Source organism: Aquarana catesbeiana, linkage group LG01, assembly GCF_042186555.1.
Source record: "Aquarana catesbeiana isolate 2022-GZ linkage group LG01, ASM4218655v1, whole genome shotgun sequence".
Lineage (NCBI taxonomy): Eukaryota > Metazoa > Chordata > Amphibia > Anura > Ranidae > Aquarana > Aquarana catesbeiana.
Window position 1 is genome coordinate 280,569,621 of NC_133324.1, and position 16,767 is coordinate 280,586,387.

The following is a 16,767-nucleotide window of genomic DNA, read 5'->3' on the forward strand; positions in this document are numbered from 1 at the left end:
GCTGAGATGGGATAATTGTTCTGTGTAATCCCTCTCTGTTGTGTAGAAGCAGTTTTGATATCAGACCCTTTCCCAACACACAATGCCCATCACACAATCTGCCTAGCTCCCCAGATGTAAAAAGCAGATTTTTTTATTTTTTTTTCCAAGCTCTGGTTGGATTAAGGAGATCTCAGATGCACAACTCACAGTGAACAAAACCGCCTGAGATTAGAGGGCCAGTTATCGTATTCACCGGGGTTTAGTATTTGTGTCCGGGGATTACAGGAGCTTTTTTTTTCACATAAAATAGTTTGAGTTATAAAGTGGCAGCTTTAGCGGAATGAAATAAAGGTATTTAAAATTACAGAAAAATCAAGCAATGAAAGGAGACACTTTAAGCTAAAAGTATTAAAGGTAACTGGGGTCTCTCTGTGAGTACGCAAGATGAGGTGTTTTATAAAGGAAGGAATCATAGCACTGACAAACGAAGGACAAGAAGCAATGCAGAAACAAACTCCCACCATGGCACCAATCAAGCAAAATGCTAAAAACAAGATTCAGCGACCCTTCTCTATTGAAAGCATCCTATCTCTTCCTTCACCTGAAATAAAACAAAAGATTGACAGTTGTCAGCAGAGATCAGTGTGGGCACAGAACAAGCAAAGCCCATTAACTACTTCTCAGGATGACCAATCTGTGACTGTATGCAGCTGTTGTTGTTGTGTACATTCCCATCACCAATCTTCTGAGGATACTTCATGGCTTGGTAAGTATTACATTCTATTATACAGCAGAATACAATTTAGAGGAAACCTGTATTGAAAAAAAATACAAAGGCTGCTATTGCTGAGCTCCTACTGAAAATGCTAGTTGCCTGAATGTCTCTGGTTTTATTGTTTTGTGAGTCATACAAGGAAGAAGCATGCAGCGACAGAAGTCAAAATAAGGTGAGTTGCCTGATCTCCATACTTGGTCCAGGTCTTCACTCAAATTATTAAAGCTTTTGGTCAGTTATTGCTGACCTTCTTCTGAAAATGTTAGTTGCCTGGCTATCTCTAGTTTCTAGTTTGTGGGTCAGACCAGGCAGAAGCATTCTACACCAGAAGTCAAAATAAAGTCAGACTTCTAATCTCCATACTTGTTTTAGGTTTTGGTTTTGCTCCATGTCCAGGCTAATGTCCAACTATCACTGATTGCCTTCAAAAAAATTTAATTGCCTGACTAAGTAGTTTCCTTAGTTTCTGAATCAGACCAGGAAGACTCATGCAGCAACAGAAGTCAAACTAAGATCAGACACATGATTTTCTTATTTGCATCAGGTTTTGGTCCTATTCCAGGTCTTGACTCAGTTTATTGAAGCTATTGATCAGCTTTTTCTGGCCTCCATCTGAGTATGCTAGTTGTCTGACTGACTATCTCTAGTTTTATCAGTTTCTGAATCAGACCAGGAAGAAGCATACAGCAACAGAAGTCAAAATAAGGCGAGACACACGATCTGGATACTTGTTCCAAATTTGGGTCCTATTTCAGGTCCAGGTCTTGACTCAGATTATTGAATCTATTGGTCAGCTATAGCTGCCCTTCTTCTGAAAATGTTAGATGTCTGACTACCTCTAGTTTCATTACTTTCTGAGTCAGACAGAAAAAGAGGTCAAATTAATGTCAGACACCTGACCTCCATACTTGCTCCATGTCTTGGTTTTGTTCCATGCCTAGGTCTTGACTCAGATTTTTGAAGGTATTGGTCAGCTATCACTGACCTCCTTCTAAAAATGCTAATTGCCTGACTATCTCTAGTTTTATTACTTTCTGAGTTGGACCAAGATGAAGCATGCAGAGACAGACGTCAAAATAAGGTCAGACACCAGATCTCCATACTTGTTCGAGGTCTTGACAAATTATTACAATTATTGCTCAGTTATTGCTGACCTTCTTCTGAAAATGGTAGTTGCCAGACTATCTCAAATTATTAAAGTTATTGGATAATTTAATCAGCCAGGTAATTAGAATTTTTAGGAGGGGATCAGCAATAGCAGCCTATTATCTGTTATTACAGATATACTTGAAGTATTTGTTAGGGGTGGTCTTCAGTAATAAAAATCAGTTGGGATATGTCTCTACTAACTTTGCACATATAGAATTTGCAATATTTGCCCCCTCTTCTTTGCAGAACTGCTCAAGTTCAGTTAAATGTGATGGTAACAATTTATAGACTGCAGTCTGACTGCAAGTCAATCCACAGATTTTCAATGGGGTTTAAGTCTGGGCTCTGACTAAGCCATGCAAGGACATTTACCTTTTTCACCTTCAACCACTGTGTGGACAATTTTGTTGTGTGCTTTGGGTCATTGTAATGTTGGAAGGTAAACCTTCTTCCCATTGACAACTTTCTGGCAGAGGGCAGCAGATTTTCCTAAAAAATGTGATGCTATTTTGCCCCATCCATTTTTCTTCTATCCTGACAAGTGCTCCAGTCCCTGCTGCATGCTTTAATGTAGGAATGGTGTTATTTGGATGGTGAGTTGTATTAGATTGTTGCCAGACTATTGGCTATACATAGAATTTAAAGCTGATTTCCATGTTTCTGGTCACTTTAACCACTTCAGCCCTGGAAGGATTTACCCCCTTCCTGACCAAGCCCTTTTTTGCAATATGGCACTGTGTCGCTTTAACTGATAATTGCGTGGTCGTGCGACGTTGTACCCTAACAAAACTGATGTCCTTTTTTTGCTCAGTTATTGCTGACCTTCTTCTGAAAATGCTAGTTGCCAGACTATCTCAAATTATTAAAGTTATTGGATCATTTAATCAGCCAGGTAATTAGCATTATTAGGAGGGGATCAGCAGTAGCAGCCTATTATCTGTTATTACAGATATACTTGAAGTATTTGTTAGGGGTGGTCTTCAGTTAGAAAAACTGAACCATCAGTAAGTGTACACACACACATCACACATGATACATGAACAAACTGTTATTATTAACTTTTTTATACCATGCAATTATTTATATGTTTTTTGGAACATCAGTACATTTTCTTCACCCACTTGTTCTTTTGACCACATTAATTCAGCTACACATATCCACTGGCCCCTCCAAGTGCTGCACGCCTTCTCTGAAGACGGGGCAACTCTTGTTCAGAAGACTGCTCCAGGGATAAATGCATTTCCACTTAACCAGCGCCGGACTCGTCGGCATCGTACTATATTTACAGAAGAACAATTGCAGGCTTTAGAGGAAACCTTTCACCATAACCAGTACCCAGATGTGATAGCTCGAGAACAGCTGGCAGGACGAATCCAACTTAGAGAAGAGCGAGTAGAGGTAAGATAAAGGAAAATACTTATCACATTCAACATAATTTTTAACTGAACGAAAACATGCAAGTTTTTAATATCTTTTAGGCACACTATTGTTGAGATCCTAGCTCTTGAGTGCCTGGGTACACCAGACATGTCCATTGTTATGAGTTCCTATTATGCACTCTTTATTTATAGTGGGTATAGAAAAAATCCCCCCCCCTAAAATAATTAAATTTTGTTGCATTGCAGCCTGAAGAAAAACACAGATGACTCTTACTAGTAGGCAATGCCACGATGTGGAAGTATAAATAAAACCTTTGATGTTAACAGTTTTTGTTTTATCCAGCTGTATTTACTAGTGCAACTTATAACATCCAAGTGAAAGATATAACACCAACATGTCAGAAAAAATAAAAAAAAGTTAAAAAACTTTACTGAGTTGGAAAAAGGATCACCCTCCTTATGTCAGTATTTTGTTGCAGGACCACATTTTGCTTTAATTACAGCCTTTAATCAGTTGGGATATGTCTCTACTAACTTTACACATATAGAATTTGCAATATTTGCCCACTCTTCTTTGCAGAACTGCTCAAGTTCAGTTAAATGTGATGGTAACCGTTTGTGGACTGCAGTCTTCAAGTCAATCCACAGATTTTCAATGGGGTTTAACCCCTTCCCGCCGACCGTACGCAGATATGCGTACTCGGCTTTCCGGGGTTATACCGGGATGATGCCCGCAGCTGCAGGCATCATCCCGGTACCGTTGTTTACAGCAGGCGATCGGCTACCCGAGTATAACAACCGATGCGGCTAAAAGCCGCTCGGTTGTTATACCGGAGGAGCGGGAGGGGACATCCCCCCCTCCCGCCGCCTCCCGCCGCTGTTACCGGGCCTCCCGTGCGATCGGGAGGCCTGGTGTCTGATCCTGTGCCTTCGGCGGCTGGAGGCGGGCTGGAACGAAGCTGTGGGCGGCTTCGTTCCAGCCTTCTCGTTGTAAACGCGGAAGCGACGTCATGACGTCACTTCCCGTTTACTCGGCTGCCAATGGCGCCGAATTTTAAAAAGTACACAGTATTCAGAATCGCCGCTTTCGGCGATCTGAATACTTTGAAGTGTAAAGGAGGGATGGGGGGTCTTTTAGACCCCCCATCCCTCTATAAAGAGTACCTGTCACCACCTATTACTGTCACAAGGGATGTTTACATTCCTTGTGACAGCAATAAAAGTAAAAAAAAAAATTTTTTTTTTAAAACACAATTTATAAAGTAAAAAAATAAATAAAATAAATAAAAAAAAAAAAAATTTTTTAAAGTGCCCCTGTCCCCGCGAGCTCGCGCAGCGAAGAAAACGCATACGGAAGTCGCGCCCGCATATGTAAACGATGTTCAAATCACACATGGGAGGTATCGCCGTGATCATCAGAGCGAGAGCAATAATTCTAGCCCTAGATCTCCTCTGTGACTCAAACCTGGTAACCATAAAAAAATTTTAAAGCGTCGCCTATGGAAATTCATAGGTACCGTAGTTTGCCGCCATTCCACGAGTGCGTGCAATTATAAAGGGTGACATGTTTGGTATCTATTTACTCGGCGTAACATCATCTTTCACATTATACAAAAAAATTGGGGTAACTTTACTGTTTGGATTTTTTAAAATTCATGAAAGTGTCCCTTTTTCAAAAATTTGCGTTTAAAACACCGCTGCACAAATACCGTGTGATAAAAAATATTGCAACAATAGCCATTTTATTCTCTAGATTCTCTGCTAAAAAAATATATATAATGTTTGGGAACTCTAAGTAATTTTCTAGCAAAAAATACGGATTTTAACTTGTAAACACCAAATTTCAAAAATAGGCTTAGTCATGAAAGGGTTAAGTCTGGGCTCTGACTAAGCCATGCAAGGACATTCACCTTTTTCACCTTCAACCACTGTGTGGGCATTTTTGTTGTGTGCTTTGGGTCATTGTAATGTTGAAAGGTAAACCTTCTTCCCATTGACAACTTTCTGGCAGAGGGCAGCAGATTTTCCTAAAAAATGTGATGCTATTTTGCCCCATCCATTTTTCTTCTATCCTGACAAGTGCTCCAGTCCCTGTTGCATGCTTTAATGTAGGAATGGTGTTATTTGGATGGTGAGTTGTATTAGATTTTTGTCAGACTATTGGCTATACATAGAATTTAAAGCTGATTTCCATGTTCCTGGTCGCTTTAACCACTTTAACCCCGGAAGGATTTACCCCTTTCCTGACCAAGCCCTTTTTTGCGATATGGCACTGTGTCGCTTTAAATGACAATTGCGCGGTCCTGCGGCATTGTACCCTAACAAAATTGATGTCCTTTTTTTTCCCCACAAATAGAGCTTTCTTTTGGTGGTATTTGATTGCCTCTGCGGGTTTTATTTTTGTGCTATAAACGAGCAAACATTTTGAAAAAAAAAACAATATTTTTTAATTTTTGCTATAATAAATATCCCCCAAAAATATAAAAAAAAACTAATTTATTCCTCAGTTTAGGCCGATATGTATTCTTCTACATATTTTTGGTTAAAAAAATTGGAATAAGCGTATATTGATTGGTTTGCGCAAAAGTTAGCGCGTCTACAAAATAGGGCAGAGATTTATGGCATTTTTATCATAATTTTTTTTTTATTAGTAATGGTGGCAATCTGCGATTTTTATCATGACTGCGACATTGCGGGGGACAGATCGGACACTTTTGACACTATTTTGGGACCATTGGCATTTATACAGCAATCAGTGCTATAAAAATGCACTGATTACTATGTAAATGTCACTGCCGGGGAAGGGGTTAAACACTAGGGGCCGATCAAGGGGTTAAGTGTGTTCCCTGGGCATATTCTAACTGTAGGGGGGATGGGCTCACTAGAACATGACAGAGATCACTGCTTCCGATCACTGGGAGCAGTAGATCCCTGTCATGTTGCTAGGCAGAACAGGGAAATGCCTTGTTTACATAGTCATCTCCCCGTTCTGCCTCTCTGTGTCACAATTGCAGGCCACCGGCGGACATTGAGTCAGCGGGACCCACGGGCACGCACCCGCAGCTCGCAGCGCGCGATCGCACGCATCCGCCAGCCGCTGATGTTGCAGCGACGTACAAGTACGTTGTTTTGTGCACCCGTGCCACTTTGCCGACGTATATTGGCGTGAGCCGGTCGGCAAGTGGTTAAATAGTTTGTTTGGAAAAAGCTGGTCCAAACAAACTATTTCCTTTACTAAGTGCTTCACTGGCTCTAAGCACTGTATAAACTGCATGTAGCTTCAGCTACATACAGTACACTGTGCTGGGTTTCAACTGTGAGAAAGAGACTTTGCGTCTCACACCCAGAACAATGCAGAGTCTGCCTGAGCGGTGCTCAGCCATTCATAGGCAGCTTTGTATTCTGTGAATGAATCAAAGGAAGCTTTGTATTCATTCACAGAATACAAAGCTTCCTATGAATGGCTGAGCACGGCTCAGACAGACTGACTCTGCATTGTTCCAGGTGTGAGACAGAAAGAGAGAGAGGAGGCAGAAATCACACTCAGTGCCTCGGATTAAGGCAAGTACACACTATAAAAGGATATGCTATGTTCGTTTTTTTCAGAGGTTTACAATCACTTTAAATGGATTACAGACAGTAATGATTCCAATTCCATACCTCCCAACTTTTTGAGATGAGAACAAGGGACACATGTTAGCAAAAGTATATAGGCATAGGACACGCCAACCTTAAAAGAGAATTACATGAAAAGAATATTAGTTAAACCCACAAATTCTTCTTTTTTTTTTTTTACCACTACTAGTCCTTTATACTGGCTTTTGAAAATAACAAATACAGCAATTTGAAGTTGGATGAAAAGTTTAGCACTGTGAAACACTTTTTGAAAGATAAATAGTGCATTGTATATACAACGATATAGATCAGACCAAAATGAGGGACAAATGAGGAGGAAAGAGGAACAAGAGGGACAGTCCCCTGAAATCAGGGATCCTTGGGAGCTACAGTATACAATTTCAGAAAAAAATGAGCATATATGGCCTTAAAATAGACTGAGCTTTATTAGATTGATAGTTTTTTGCTTGACAGAAGTCCTATATCATAAACTGGTAATAACATTTATTTTTTGGACCTTAGGTATGGTTTAAAAATCGCAGAGCAAAGTGGAGGAGGCAAAAAAGGGTCACAGCATCTGTTCTCGTCCTCCAGGGGAAGAAAAACGCAGATGACTCTTGCTAGTAGGCAACGCCACGATGTGGAAGCATAAATAAAACCTTTTCTGTTAACTGGTATTTTCTAAGTTTTAGATCATTGTACATTGTACCAAATATAATAAACATTTACTTGATGTCAATTCTGTTTTCTATGGAATATTAAATGTAACAGATGGATTTTGTGACTCTATTTTCTGTGTTTTTGTTGCCAAGCAACATATTGATCGCAGAGTGGTTTCATTAGTGTGCTTGTGCCCTGGCCCATTACCAAGCAAACTGCTTTTGAATGTTAGTAATAAACGCCCTGTATACTACATGACAAAATAATTCAAATTTGTCTTTAAAAAAAAAAAAAAGAGAAATAAATCTAATAATATCATAACATTTATTCGGGAGTGCAGTGATGATACGACCAATTTGACTGTCATCAATGTGATATGTAAATTTAGTATATAGTATAATTATTAAATGTCTGCAGGCTAATCCCTTAAATTGTTACTAAACCCAGGACCTTGCATTCGCTATACCTGGTCTCCCACAGTACACAGAACATGGAAATACAATCATTTTAGTAAATATAAATGGCTAAATACCTTTTCTCGTCAGCAGTTAGAGCAGTCTTGTGACTTCTATCAGTGTCCAGCAGAGCACTGGTTAACCGCTTCAGCCCTGGAAGATTTTACCCCTTTTCTAACCAGAGCACTTTTTGCGATTCGGCACTGCGTCGCTTTAACTGACAATTGTGTGGTCGTGCGACACTGCACCCAAACAAAAATTTTCCCCACAAATAGAGATTTCTTTTGGTGGTATTTGATCACCTCTGCGGTTTTTATTTTTTGCGCTATAAATCAAAAAAGAGCGACTATTTTGGAAAAAACGCAATATTTTTTACTTTTTGCTAAAATAAATATCCCCCAAAAATATATAAAACAAACATTTTTTTCCCCAGTTTAGGCCGATATGTATTCTTCTACATATTTTTGGTGAAAAAAATGGCAATAAGCGTATATTGATTGGTTTGCGCAAAAGTTATAGCGTCTACAAAATAGGGGATAGTTTTGTGACATTTTTATTATTTTTATTTTTTTTACTAGTAATGGCGGCGATCTGCGATTTTTATTGTGACTGCGACATTATGGCGGACACGTCGGACAATTTTGACACATTTTTGGCACCATTGGCATTTTTACAGCGATCAGTGCTATGAAAATGCATTGATTACTGTAAAAATGTCACTGGCAGTGAAGGGGTTAACCACTAGGGGGCAATCACGGGGTTAATGTGTTCCCTATTGTGTGTTCTAACTGAAGGGGGGATGGGACTGTGCAGGGGAAGAAATAGATTGCTGTTCATACTCTGTATGAACAGACGATCTGTTTGTTCTCCCCTCAGAGAACCGGAAACTGTGTGTTTACACACACAGATCCCGGATCTCCATGTGCCCTGAGAGATCGCGGGAGCCCGGCGGTGATCGCGACCACCGGGCATTTGCATCGGCTCTGTGGGTGAGCAGGGGGCGCGTGTGCCCCCTAGTGGCCACAACGCAAAGCGGCGTTACATAACATTGTTTCGCCCAGCCGTGCCATTCTGCCGCAGTACAACTGTGGTGGATGGTCGGCAAGTGGTTAAAGCTTGTAGGAGGTGTTTTCATTCTCCCCTGCTGCAGGACCCCTGACCCTCTGTCTGGACAGTGCTGATTGGCCCTGTGCTTACACATACACTCTCCATAGAAAAAAAAATCTCTCTAGCAATATACACAAAACTGAGCACGTGCAGCTTGCCCCCAAGGCTCTGTTCTACCAGGAGATGGTTTGGGGACTGTGTAAGAAGGGGAGGATCAGAGAAGACAGGATCAAACAGCCTTTTTACATAATGCAGAGGATAATCCCCTTAGGTTCCACAGTGAGTATAACAAGCATGCTTTACTGCAAATACAGACTGATTGTACTGTTGTGGGTTTAGTAAAACTTTAAAGTGTTTTTAAAGACAATTTAGCTGTTTCCACTGTTTCTCAATGAATGTATTAAAGTGGTTGTAAAGGCAGAAGGTTTTTTACCTTAATGCATTCCATGCATTAAGATAAAAAGCCTTCTGTGTGAGCAGCAGCCGCTCCAGCACCCCCTAATACTTACCTGAGCCCCATCTCTATCCAGCGATGTCCACAAGTGTCTCTGTCAGGGATGGGCTCAGCCCTTCCTGTACCAGTACCAGCCAGCAGTACCAGTACCCACCAGCAGTACTAGCCAGCAGTACCAGTACCAGCCAGCAGTACCAGTACCAGCCAACAGTACCGCCAGCAGTACCAGCCAGCAGTACCAGCACCTGTCAGCAGTATCCACCGGCAGTACCAGCCAGCTGCAGGAATCCTAAGGAATAAGTGAAGATTGAGGTCACTTGAGGAGCAGGTAAACTGCTGTGCATCAGTGTGAAAGCAGCCTTAGGCCCCTTTCACATGATCGGTCCGATCGGGTCCACCTGTCTGTTTTTTAGGTGGACTCAAACTGACTCTCGATTTACCTCTATAGAGTGGCAGATGTAAATGGACTTGTGTCCGTTTACACCCGCCTATCTGCAATCCTATCTCCTTAAAAAAAAAAACAGAAGGGGATCTGTCCCCTTCTGTCTGGGCGGATCGGAGGGCCCTTAGGGTAGAGCATTTTGCATCCGTGTCTGCTCTTCATATGCAGAGTGGACACAGACCTGCCATCCCCCCTTTACGCTCATTGTGGCCGGCGACCGGTTACCAAGTCGATAAAGTGGGCCTCGCTCCTTAAAAGGTTGGGTACCCCTGCCTTAGGAGGAGGGCGAGATTGTGCCTTTATTGTGGCCAGGCAGGTCACTTTTTGAAGTCTTGTCCTACCTGTCTAGGGAACGCCCGAACCTTGAAGTCCTGTCATGGACAGACCTTAGGTGGCGTTGTTTCGTCCCCAGTTATCCAAAAGGATAAGCCCCTGGTTTCGGTTACCCTTTCTTGGGCTGAGTCGTCCATCGAGATACAGGCTCTAATCAACTCTGGGGCTGCAGGCCTGTTCATTGATGCTGCCTTTGTATTGAAGCACTCGATTTCGCTACAGCTGCATGACACTCCACTTGCCATTGAGGCTCTAGACGGGAGACCTCTACAGCCTGCCCATGTGACTCCTGAGACTGTTCCGTTGTCCATGACCGTAGGGGCTCTTCACCATGAGTTAATCCAATTCCAATTTATTTCCTCACCTAAGTTTCCACTGGTTATCCTTGGTTACAGAGGCACAACCCCTCTTTTGATTGGCTCCGTGCTGAGGTTCTCTCCTGGTAAGACATGCTTACAGAAGGTAGCCAAGGTCCTGTGCACCACTTCACTCTCCTCCCTGCCAGGGGGAGTACCGCGATTTTATCGATGTCTTTTGCCTCCACACCGGCCTTATGATTGCGCAATTGACCATCACCTGGTGCCATACCCACTCGTGGTCGGGTTTACCCTTTGTTGGTCTTGGAGGACAAGGCCATGGTGGAGTATGTTGCAGACGCACTTTCTCGAGGTTTCATCCGCAAATCCTTGTCTCCTGCTGGTTTCTTCTTTGTGAATGTCCTCCGAGATTTGTTGGTTATGTGTGGTGGTTTATCTCGACGCTATCCTCATATTTTCCAAGTCCCTGGAGAGCCACCACACAGATGTCTGTCGTGTGCTTCAGAAACTAAGAGAGAACAATCTCTATTGTAAATCGGAGAAGTGCGAATTCCATCGTGAACAGGTTAAATTCCTGGGTTATGTCATTTCCACTGCTGGTTTTTCGATGGACCCAGAAAAACTTTCAGCATCCTACAGTGGCCCCGACCCGTGGGTTTACCTTCTCTGCAGCGTTTTCTTGGCTTTGCCAACTACTATCGGTAGTTTAACTGAAAATTAAACCCGCGCCGTGGAAAAATTAAAAAAAAAAATGGGGAAACCATTAAATCTGGCATCCCCTCCATAATATAAAGCATCCTTGGTGTTGGCTGTCCAAAAGGTGGGGGTGGGTGATTGTGAGGCTTCCATTGTAGTTGGGGGAGGCAGTTTGGGCAATTTAGCTTACTGGAGAGTGGAAGTGGGGCAATGGTGGGTGATAGGTCCTGAAACCTGGGAAGGCTAGTCTGTAAAATCTGGCATCTGGGTGTTGCACGGTGGATGAGGGTGGTTCTGAGGTTTTCCATAAGGTGGGAAAGAAACCTCCAGGTTCTTTATACCCCCATAATGCTGAGGGTAGGTCATAGAACATGGGAAGGGGAAACAATAAAATCTAACATCCTTTCTACAATAAGGACTACTTGGGCGTTATGGATCGCTAAAAAACAGAAAGGAGGATGTTGGAGTCGTTTAGACCCCCCGCAGAAATGATGAAGGGAGGTCTTAAGACCAGCAGGACTTTTCAAAGCGCAGCACACCTGCAGTATGAACAGTTGCATTAGATTTAATGGGAAATAGTTTTCATATGCAGCAAAAGCACGCCAGTGTAAAAGATGCTAATGAAATGAATGATATCCATGTAGTGTGCACAGGTTCACACAAGCTGTATTTTATTTGCTTGTTTCCTCATATTTACTCTTGAAAGCACAAGTTATAAATTATATTTTTTAATTTATTTACATTATATAGGAACAATCACATTTATTTTACTGCCGCAAAAAGCGATGAAGAAACGCAATATATGTAATATTATAATATGAATCATTAATTACATCTGCCTTTCCTATCCAAAGGATGTGTGATAACAACGGTGTGGTGTTATATAGCCAGCCTCGCTCTCACCACACGGAAAAGAGCAGCGGACATGCGCAGTATGAACTGTCACAGAGTCCTCCAATCTACTTTCAGTTCCGGTGTAAACGACGTGTTGTGCTTCCGGTGATCACTGTGTCGGGTTTGTTGGTTCCTAGTGGTGTCGTTGGGACATTTTTATCGAGTATGGCTGCGGTAGGCCCAGAGTGCTCCCATTCTGGGGCTCTGGTAACCCAAGACCTGACTTCCAACGTTGTAGCTGTGCCGACATCGGAGAACACAGAGGAGAAGAAGCCAAAGAAGAAGGTGCTGAGTGAGGAGACGTACATAGAGGTGAGGGGGTAGCCTGGAGCTGGGACAATGTACATTCAGGCATTGAGTGATCCACAGGGAGAAGCCTGCTGAATTCAGGGGGAGATAGACTGATCCCATTCACTCCCCGCTAATATTTTAAAGGGGTTGTAAAGTCAGAAGGTTTTTTTTTTATCTTAATGCCTTCTATACAATAAGATAAAAAGCCTTCTGTGTGCAGCAGCCCCCCTAATACTTACCTGAGCCCATCTCTATCCAGCTATGTTGCACGAGACACTGGGCTTGCCGGGACACCCCTCCTCATTGGCTGAGACAGCAGTGCGGTGCCAAAAGACTTTACAATCACTTTAAGTGGAACAAAATCTGAAACTAAATGTAAACAGTTGTGAGCAGGCAGGCTTTTCATTGCAGAAGACCCATGATATGTCACTTATGCAATAAGACAGCCTGCTTCCAATAAATAAATGTGCACTAAGCTGTGCATGCCCGACACACTACAGCAGTGTCAGAATGACTGATTCCTGTGCACATGTATGGGGTGACGACATCCCCCAGCAGCCAATTAACCATTTGCCGACTGTATAACTTACATATACGGCGGCAAGGTGGCACTGCTGCGCCAGATCACATACCCTGTATGCGATCCAACACTTCTGAGTAGGTGGCGTGTTCCGTTAGATTAGGCGACCCATCAGATTTCGTAACGACCAACTTGGTACACCTGGCACTCGGGCACACTAAGCCTATAGTCTGAAGTCACCAAGCGGACATCTTTTTACACCCACACTTTCACACTTATATTTACTAGTAAACTGAGCTTATATTGTGAAATACAGTATTTAGAACTCTTTTGATGTTTAATTTTTAAAAGCAACGGCAAGCCGGCTGATCTCACATGTTTACTAATCTGACAGAAGACCGCTTCTTTTAAAATTCAACATTAAAACAGTGTCACGGACTTCTAAATACTGTATTTCACGATATCAGCTCAGTTTACTGTTAAAAATAAGTGTGAAATGCAAGGCTTCGTGGGTGTAAAAAAGATGTCCGCTTGACAACCTCAGGCTGTAGGCTTACTGTGGCTGAGTGCGGGGTGTACCAAGATGGCCGTGACGGAACGTCATTTCTGTTACAAGGTTTGACGGGTCACCTAATCTGACGGAACAGGGCACGCACATCCCACTCCCGATGTGATTATACACAGCGGGAGCTGATCTGCAAGTATCGCAGACTCGATGTCCGCCAGCTCCCCCCAATCATTCGATACAGAGGCAGAACAGCAGTCTGCCTATGTAAACAAGGCAGATTGCTGTTCTTTCAGGAGGGAAGGCTTGGATCCTGTGTTCCTGCAAAGCAGGGACAAGGATCCATGTCTTCCCTCAGTAAAAGCACCTCCCACACTGTAAAAAAAAAAAAAAAAAACACAGGCTAGGCACACGGTTAACCCTTTGAGCACCCCTGATATTAACCCCTTCCCAGCCAGTGTCAGTACCGTGACAGTGCATATTTTTATCTCTGATCACTGTATTAGTGTCACTGGTTCCCAAAAAAGTGTCAGTTAATGTCCAAATTTTGGCCGCCACAATATCGCAGTCCTGCTATAAGTCGCTGATTGCTGCCATTACTAGTACAAAAAGAACAATTTAACCACTTGCCGAGCGCTGCACGCCGATGTATGTCCCTAATTTGGGGACGGATATCGTTGTTATGGCAGCAGCTAGCTGCCATAACCCCGGTATCCCCGTGTTCGACCGGCGGTCGGCTACGAGATAAAAGTGGTCTCTACAGTGGGTTCGCCGCAAGATCACTTTTATCAGTGGCGGGAGAGGGCCCCCCTCCCGCCGCGATCCGATGCCGTCCACCGCTTACCAGAGCCATCGGCAGCGGCGGAGGCGATCGCGTCCTTCTCAGGGCTGTGCATGGAGACGAGTGAGGGGAAGATGGCCCCCACCCGTCTCCATGACACTGCAGGGCGGAAGCGACGTCAAAACGTCACTTCCGCCCATAGCTCTTAAAGGGCCAATTTATTTTTTTTATTCTTTTAAATGACTTTTTTTTTTTTTTTTTATTATTGCATTTTAGTGTCTTTTTGACCCCAGATCTCATATTTTAAGAGGTCCTGTCATGCTTTTTTTCTATTACAAGGGATCTTTACATTCCTTGTAATAGGAATAAAAGTGACACTTTTTAAAAAAAAAAAAAAAAAAAAAAAAAAAAAACAGTGTAAAAATAAATAAAATCAAGTAAAATAAATAAGAAAAAAAAAAAAAAAAGTTTGCGCAAACCAATCAATATACGCTTATTGGGATTTTTTTCTTACAGTAAATATGTAGCAGAATACATATTGGCCTAAATTTATGAAGAAATTTTAATTTTTTTTAAATGTTTGGTGATCAGGTGATCACCAAAACACAGGTGATCAAATACCACCAAAAGAAAGCTCTATTTGTGGGAAAAAAAAACCTACTTGATTTGATTGTAGTCTGGGAAAATAAAAGGACACACATTTTATTTGGGTACAGCGTTGCATGACCACGCAATTGTCAGTTAACGTAACGCAGTACAGGAATTGAAAAATGGCCTGGTCAGGAAGGGGGGTAAATCTTCCGGAGGTCAAGTGGTTAAGAGGCTGAAAACTCGGCACCCGGAAGTAGCCTGGGGAGAAGATGACAAGGGCTGGCAAGGGATGTAAACATTGCATCGCTGGAAGGTGAAGGCAATTGTTTCACAGAGTTTAGTTCTCCTTTAATTTTTTCCTGCAATGCCCTGCTGGATCACTGAAGTGATTGTAAACCTATTTTTATTTAAAATAACAAACATATTATACTTACCTGCTCTATGTAATGCTTTTGCACAGAGCAGCCCCGATCCTCCTCTTCTCGGTTGCCCCGCCGGCGCTCCTCGCTCCTCCCTGCCGGGTCCCCCCATAGCAGGCCAATTGCTATGGGGCCACTTATGAGTGCTTGCTCCCGAGCTCCCCTCTTTGTGTCTGTTAACACACAGAGTGTGGCTCGGCCATGCCCCCTGCTGTCTCCTCACTGGCTGTGGTTGACAGCAGCAGCCAATGGCTCCAGCTGCCAGCTTCCTATCCAGTGAGGAAAGAGAGAGCCCAGAGAGCTGCTGCTGTCTTGCACATCATTGGATCGAGATTGGGTTCAGGTAAGTGTTAAAGTGGAGCTCCACCCAAAAGGGGACGTACCACCTTAAGTACTCCTCCGCTGCCACACTTGACGTGTCATTTTTTGGGGGTGCGTGTACCTAGTTTTGACAGGTACCCAGCTCCCACTTCTGCTTGGATTGCCTAGGCGATCCGAGTGGAAGTTCTCCTCTCTCTCCTCCCTCTCTGCAATCTTCTGGGATACGTCACAGGTCCCAAAAGACTGCCGCACCATTCAGGAGGCAAAGCGTGACTCATGTCATGTGCAGTGGGCGCCTGGCTGTGAAGCCGCAAGCTGTCACAGTCAGGTGCCCACAGTTGAGATGCCGGGGAGAGAAGACAGGCAAATGGGAACGGCTCGGGTGAGCACATCGCTATTGTGGGACAGTTAAGTGTGTGTTTTATTAAAAGACAACAGCTACAGTTTTAATAAACACAAAAAAGACTGGAGCTCCTCTTTAAGAAAAGGGGGGGGGCGACTGCATGCAGACGGTTTTACTTTTTAAAGTGTAAGTCCACCCTAACACTAAAATCCCTGCATCTACAGACATCCACAATCGAACACTAACCTATCTAGCCCTGTAAAGAAGAAATCAGTATACACACCTTTTTCAAATCCGATCCGGTCTCCATCAGAAGAAGCTCTGCAGAGGAAACAACCGACAACGGCTGTGAAATGAATGAGGAGTGATGTCACCCATAGACTTGCTATAGGGCAGTGATGGCAAACCTTGGCACCCCAGATGTTTTGGAACTACATTTCCCATGATGCTCATGCACTCTGCAGAGCAGTTGAGCATCATGGGAAATGTAGTTCCAAAACATCTGGGGTGCCAAGGTTCGCCATCACTGCTATAGGGATTCCATTGTCGGATGTGTCCTCTGTCCACAGCGAAGCCGCAGCTGACAGCTCAGCATGGGATCCGGTCGGATCTGCTTTAAAAAAGGTATGCATTACAGGGCTAGATAGGTTACTGTTAGATCGTGGATGTCTGTAGATGCAGGGATTTTAGTGTTGGGGTGAAGGGGCGGGGATCGGCCGCTGAGAGACTGAGGCGGCC

At 43.2% G+C, this 16,767-nt stretch overlaps 2 protein-coding genes across 3 annotated transcripts in view; both read left to right on the plus strand.

Annotated features, from left to right (window-relative positions):
* The first annotated feature begins 207 nt into the window (after window positions 1–207).
* GSC2 (goosecoid homeobox 2) lies at window positions 208–8,100 on the plus strand. The gene is made up of 3 exons (XM_073615196.1): window positions 208–748; window positions 3,054–3,304; window positions 7,423–8,100. The coding sequence occupies exons 1-3, from the start codon at window positions 427–429 to the stop codon at window positions 7,522–7,524; spliced, it is 675 nt and encodes a 224-aa protein (XP_073471297.1). The 5' UTR covers window positions 208–426; the 3' UTR covers window positions 7,525–8,100.
* Window positions 8,101–12,307: 4,207 nt separating this feature from the next.
* The window catches only part of ESS2 (ess-2 splicing factor homolog), a 34,125-nt gene continuing 29,665 nt past the window's right edge, over window positions 12,308–16,767 (plus strand). Inside the window, exon 1 of one of the 2 annotated variants that reach the window (XM_073629153.1) lies at window positions 12,308–12,570. In XM_073629153.1, the coding sequence (XP_073485254.1) occupies window positions 12,424–12,570 (147 nt within the window). In that variant the 5' untranslated portion in view covers window positions 12,308–12,423. The remainder of the gene's footprint in view (window positions 12,571–16,767) is intronic. The other variant, XM_073629150.1, reaches the window with a different exon arrangement.

Excerpts from the sequence above, each read along its gene's own strand:
- GSC2 (XM_073615196.1), top strand. The coding sequence starts at position 427 with ATGAGGTGTTTTATAAAGGAAGGAATCATAGCACTGACAAACGAAGGA. Across the intron at positions 749-3,053 it reads TGAGGATACTTCATGGCTTG|CTACACATATCCACTGGCCC; the intron begins GTAAGTATTACA and ends ACATTAATTCAG. Across the intron at positions 3,305-7,422 it reads TTAGAGAAGAGCGAGTAGAG|GTATGGTTTAAAAATCGCAG; the intron begins GTAAGATAAAGG and ends TTTGGACCTTAG.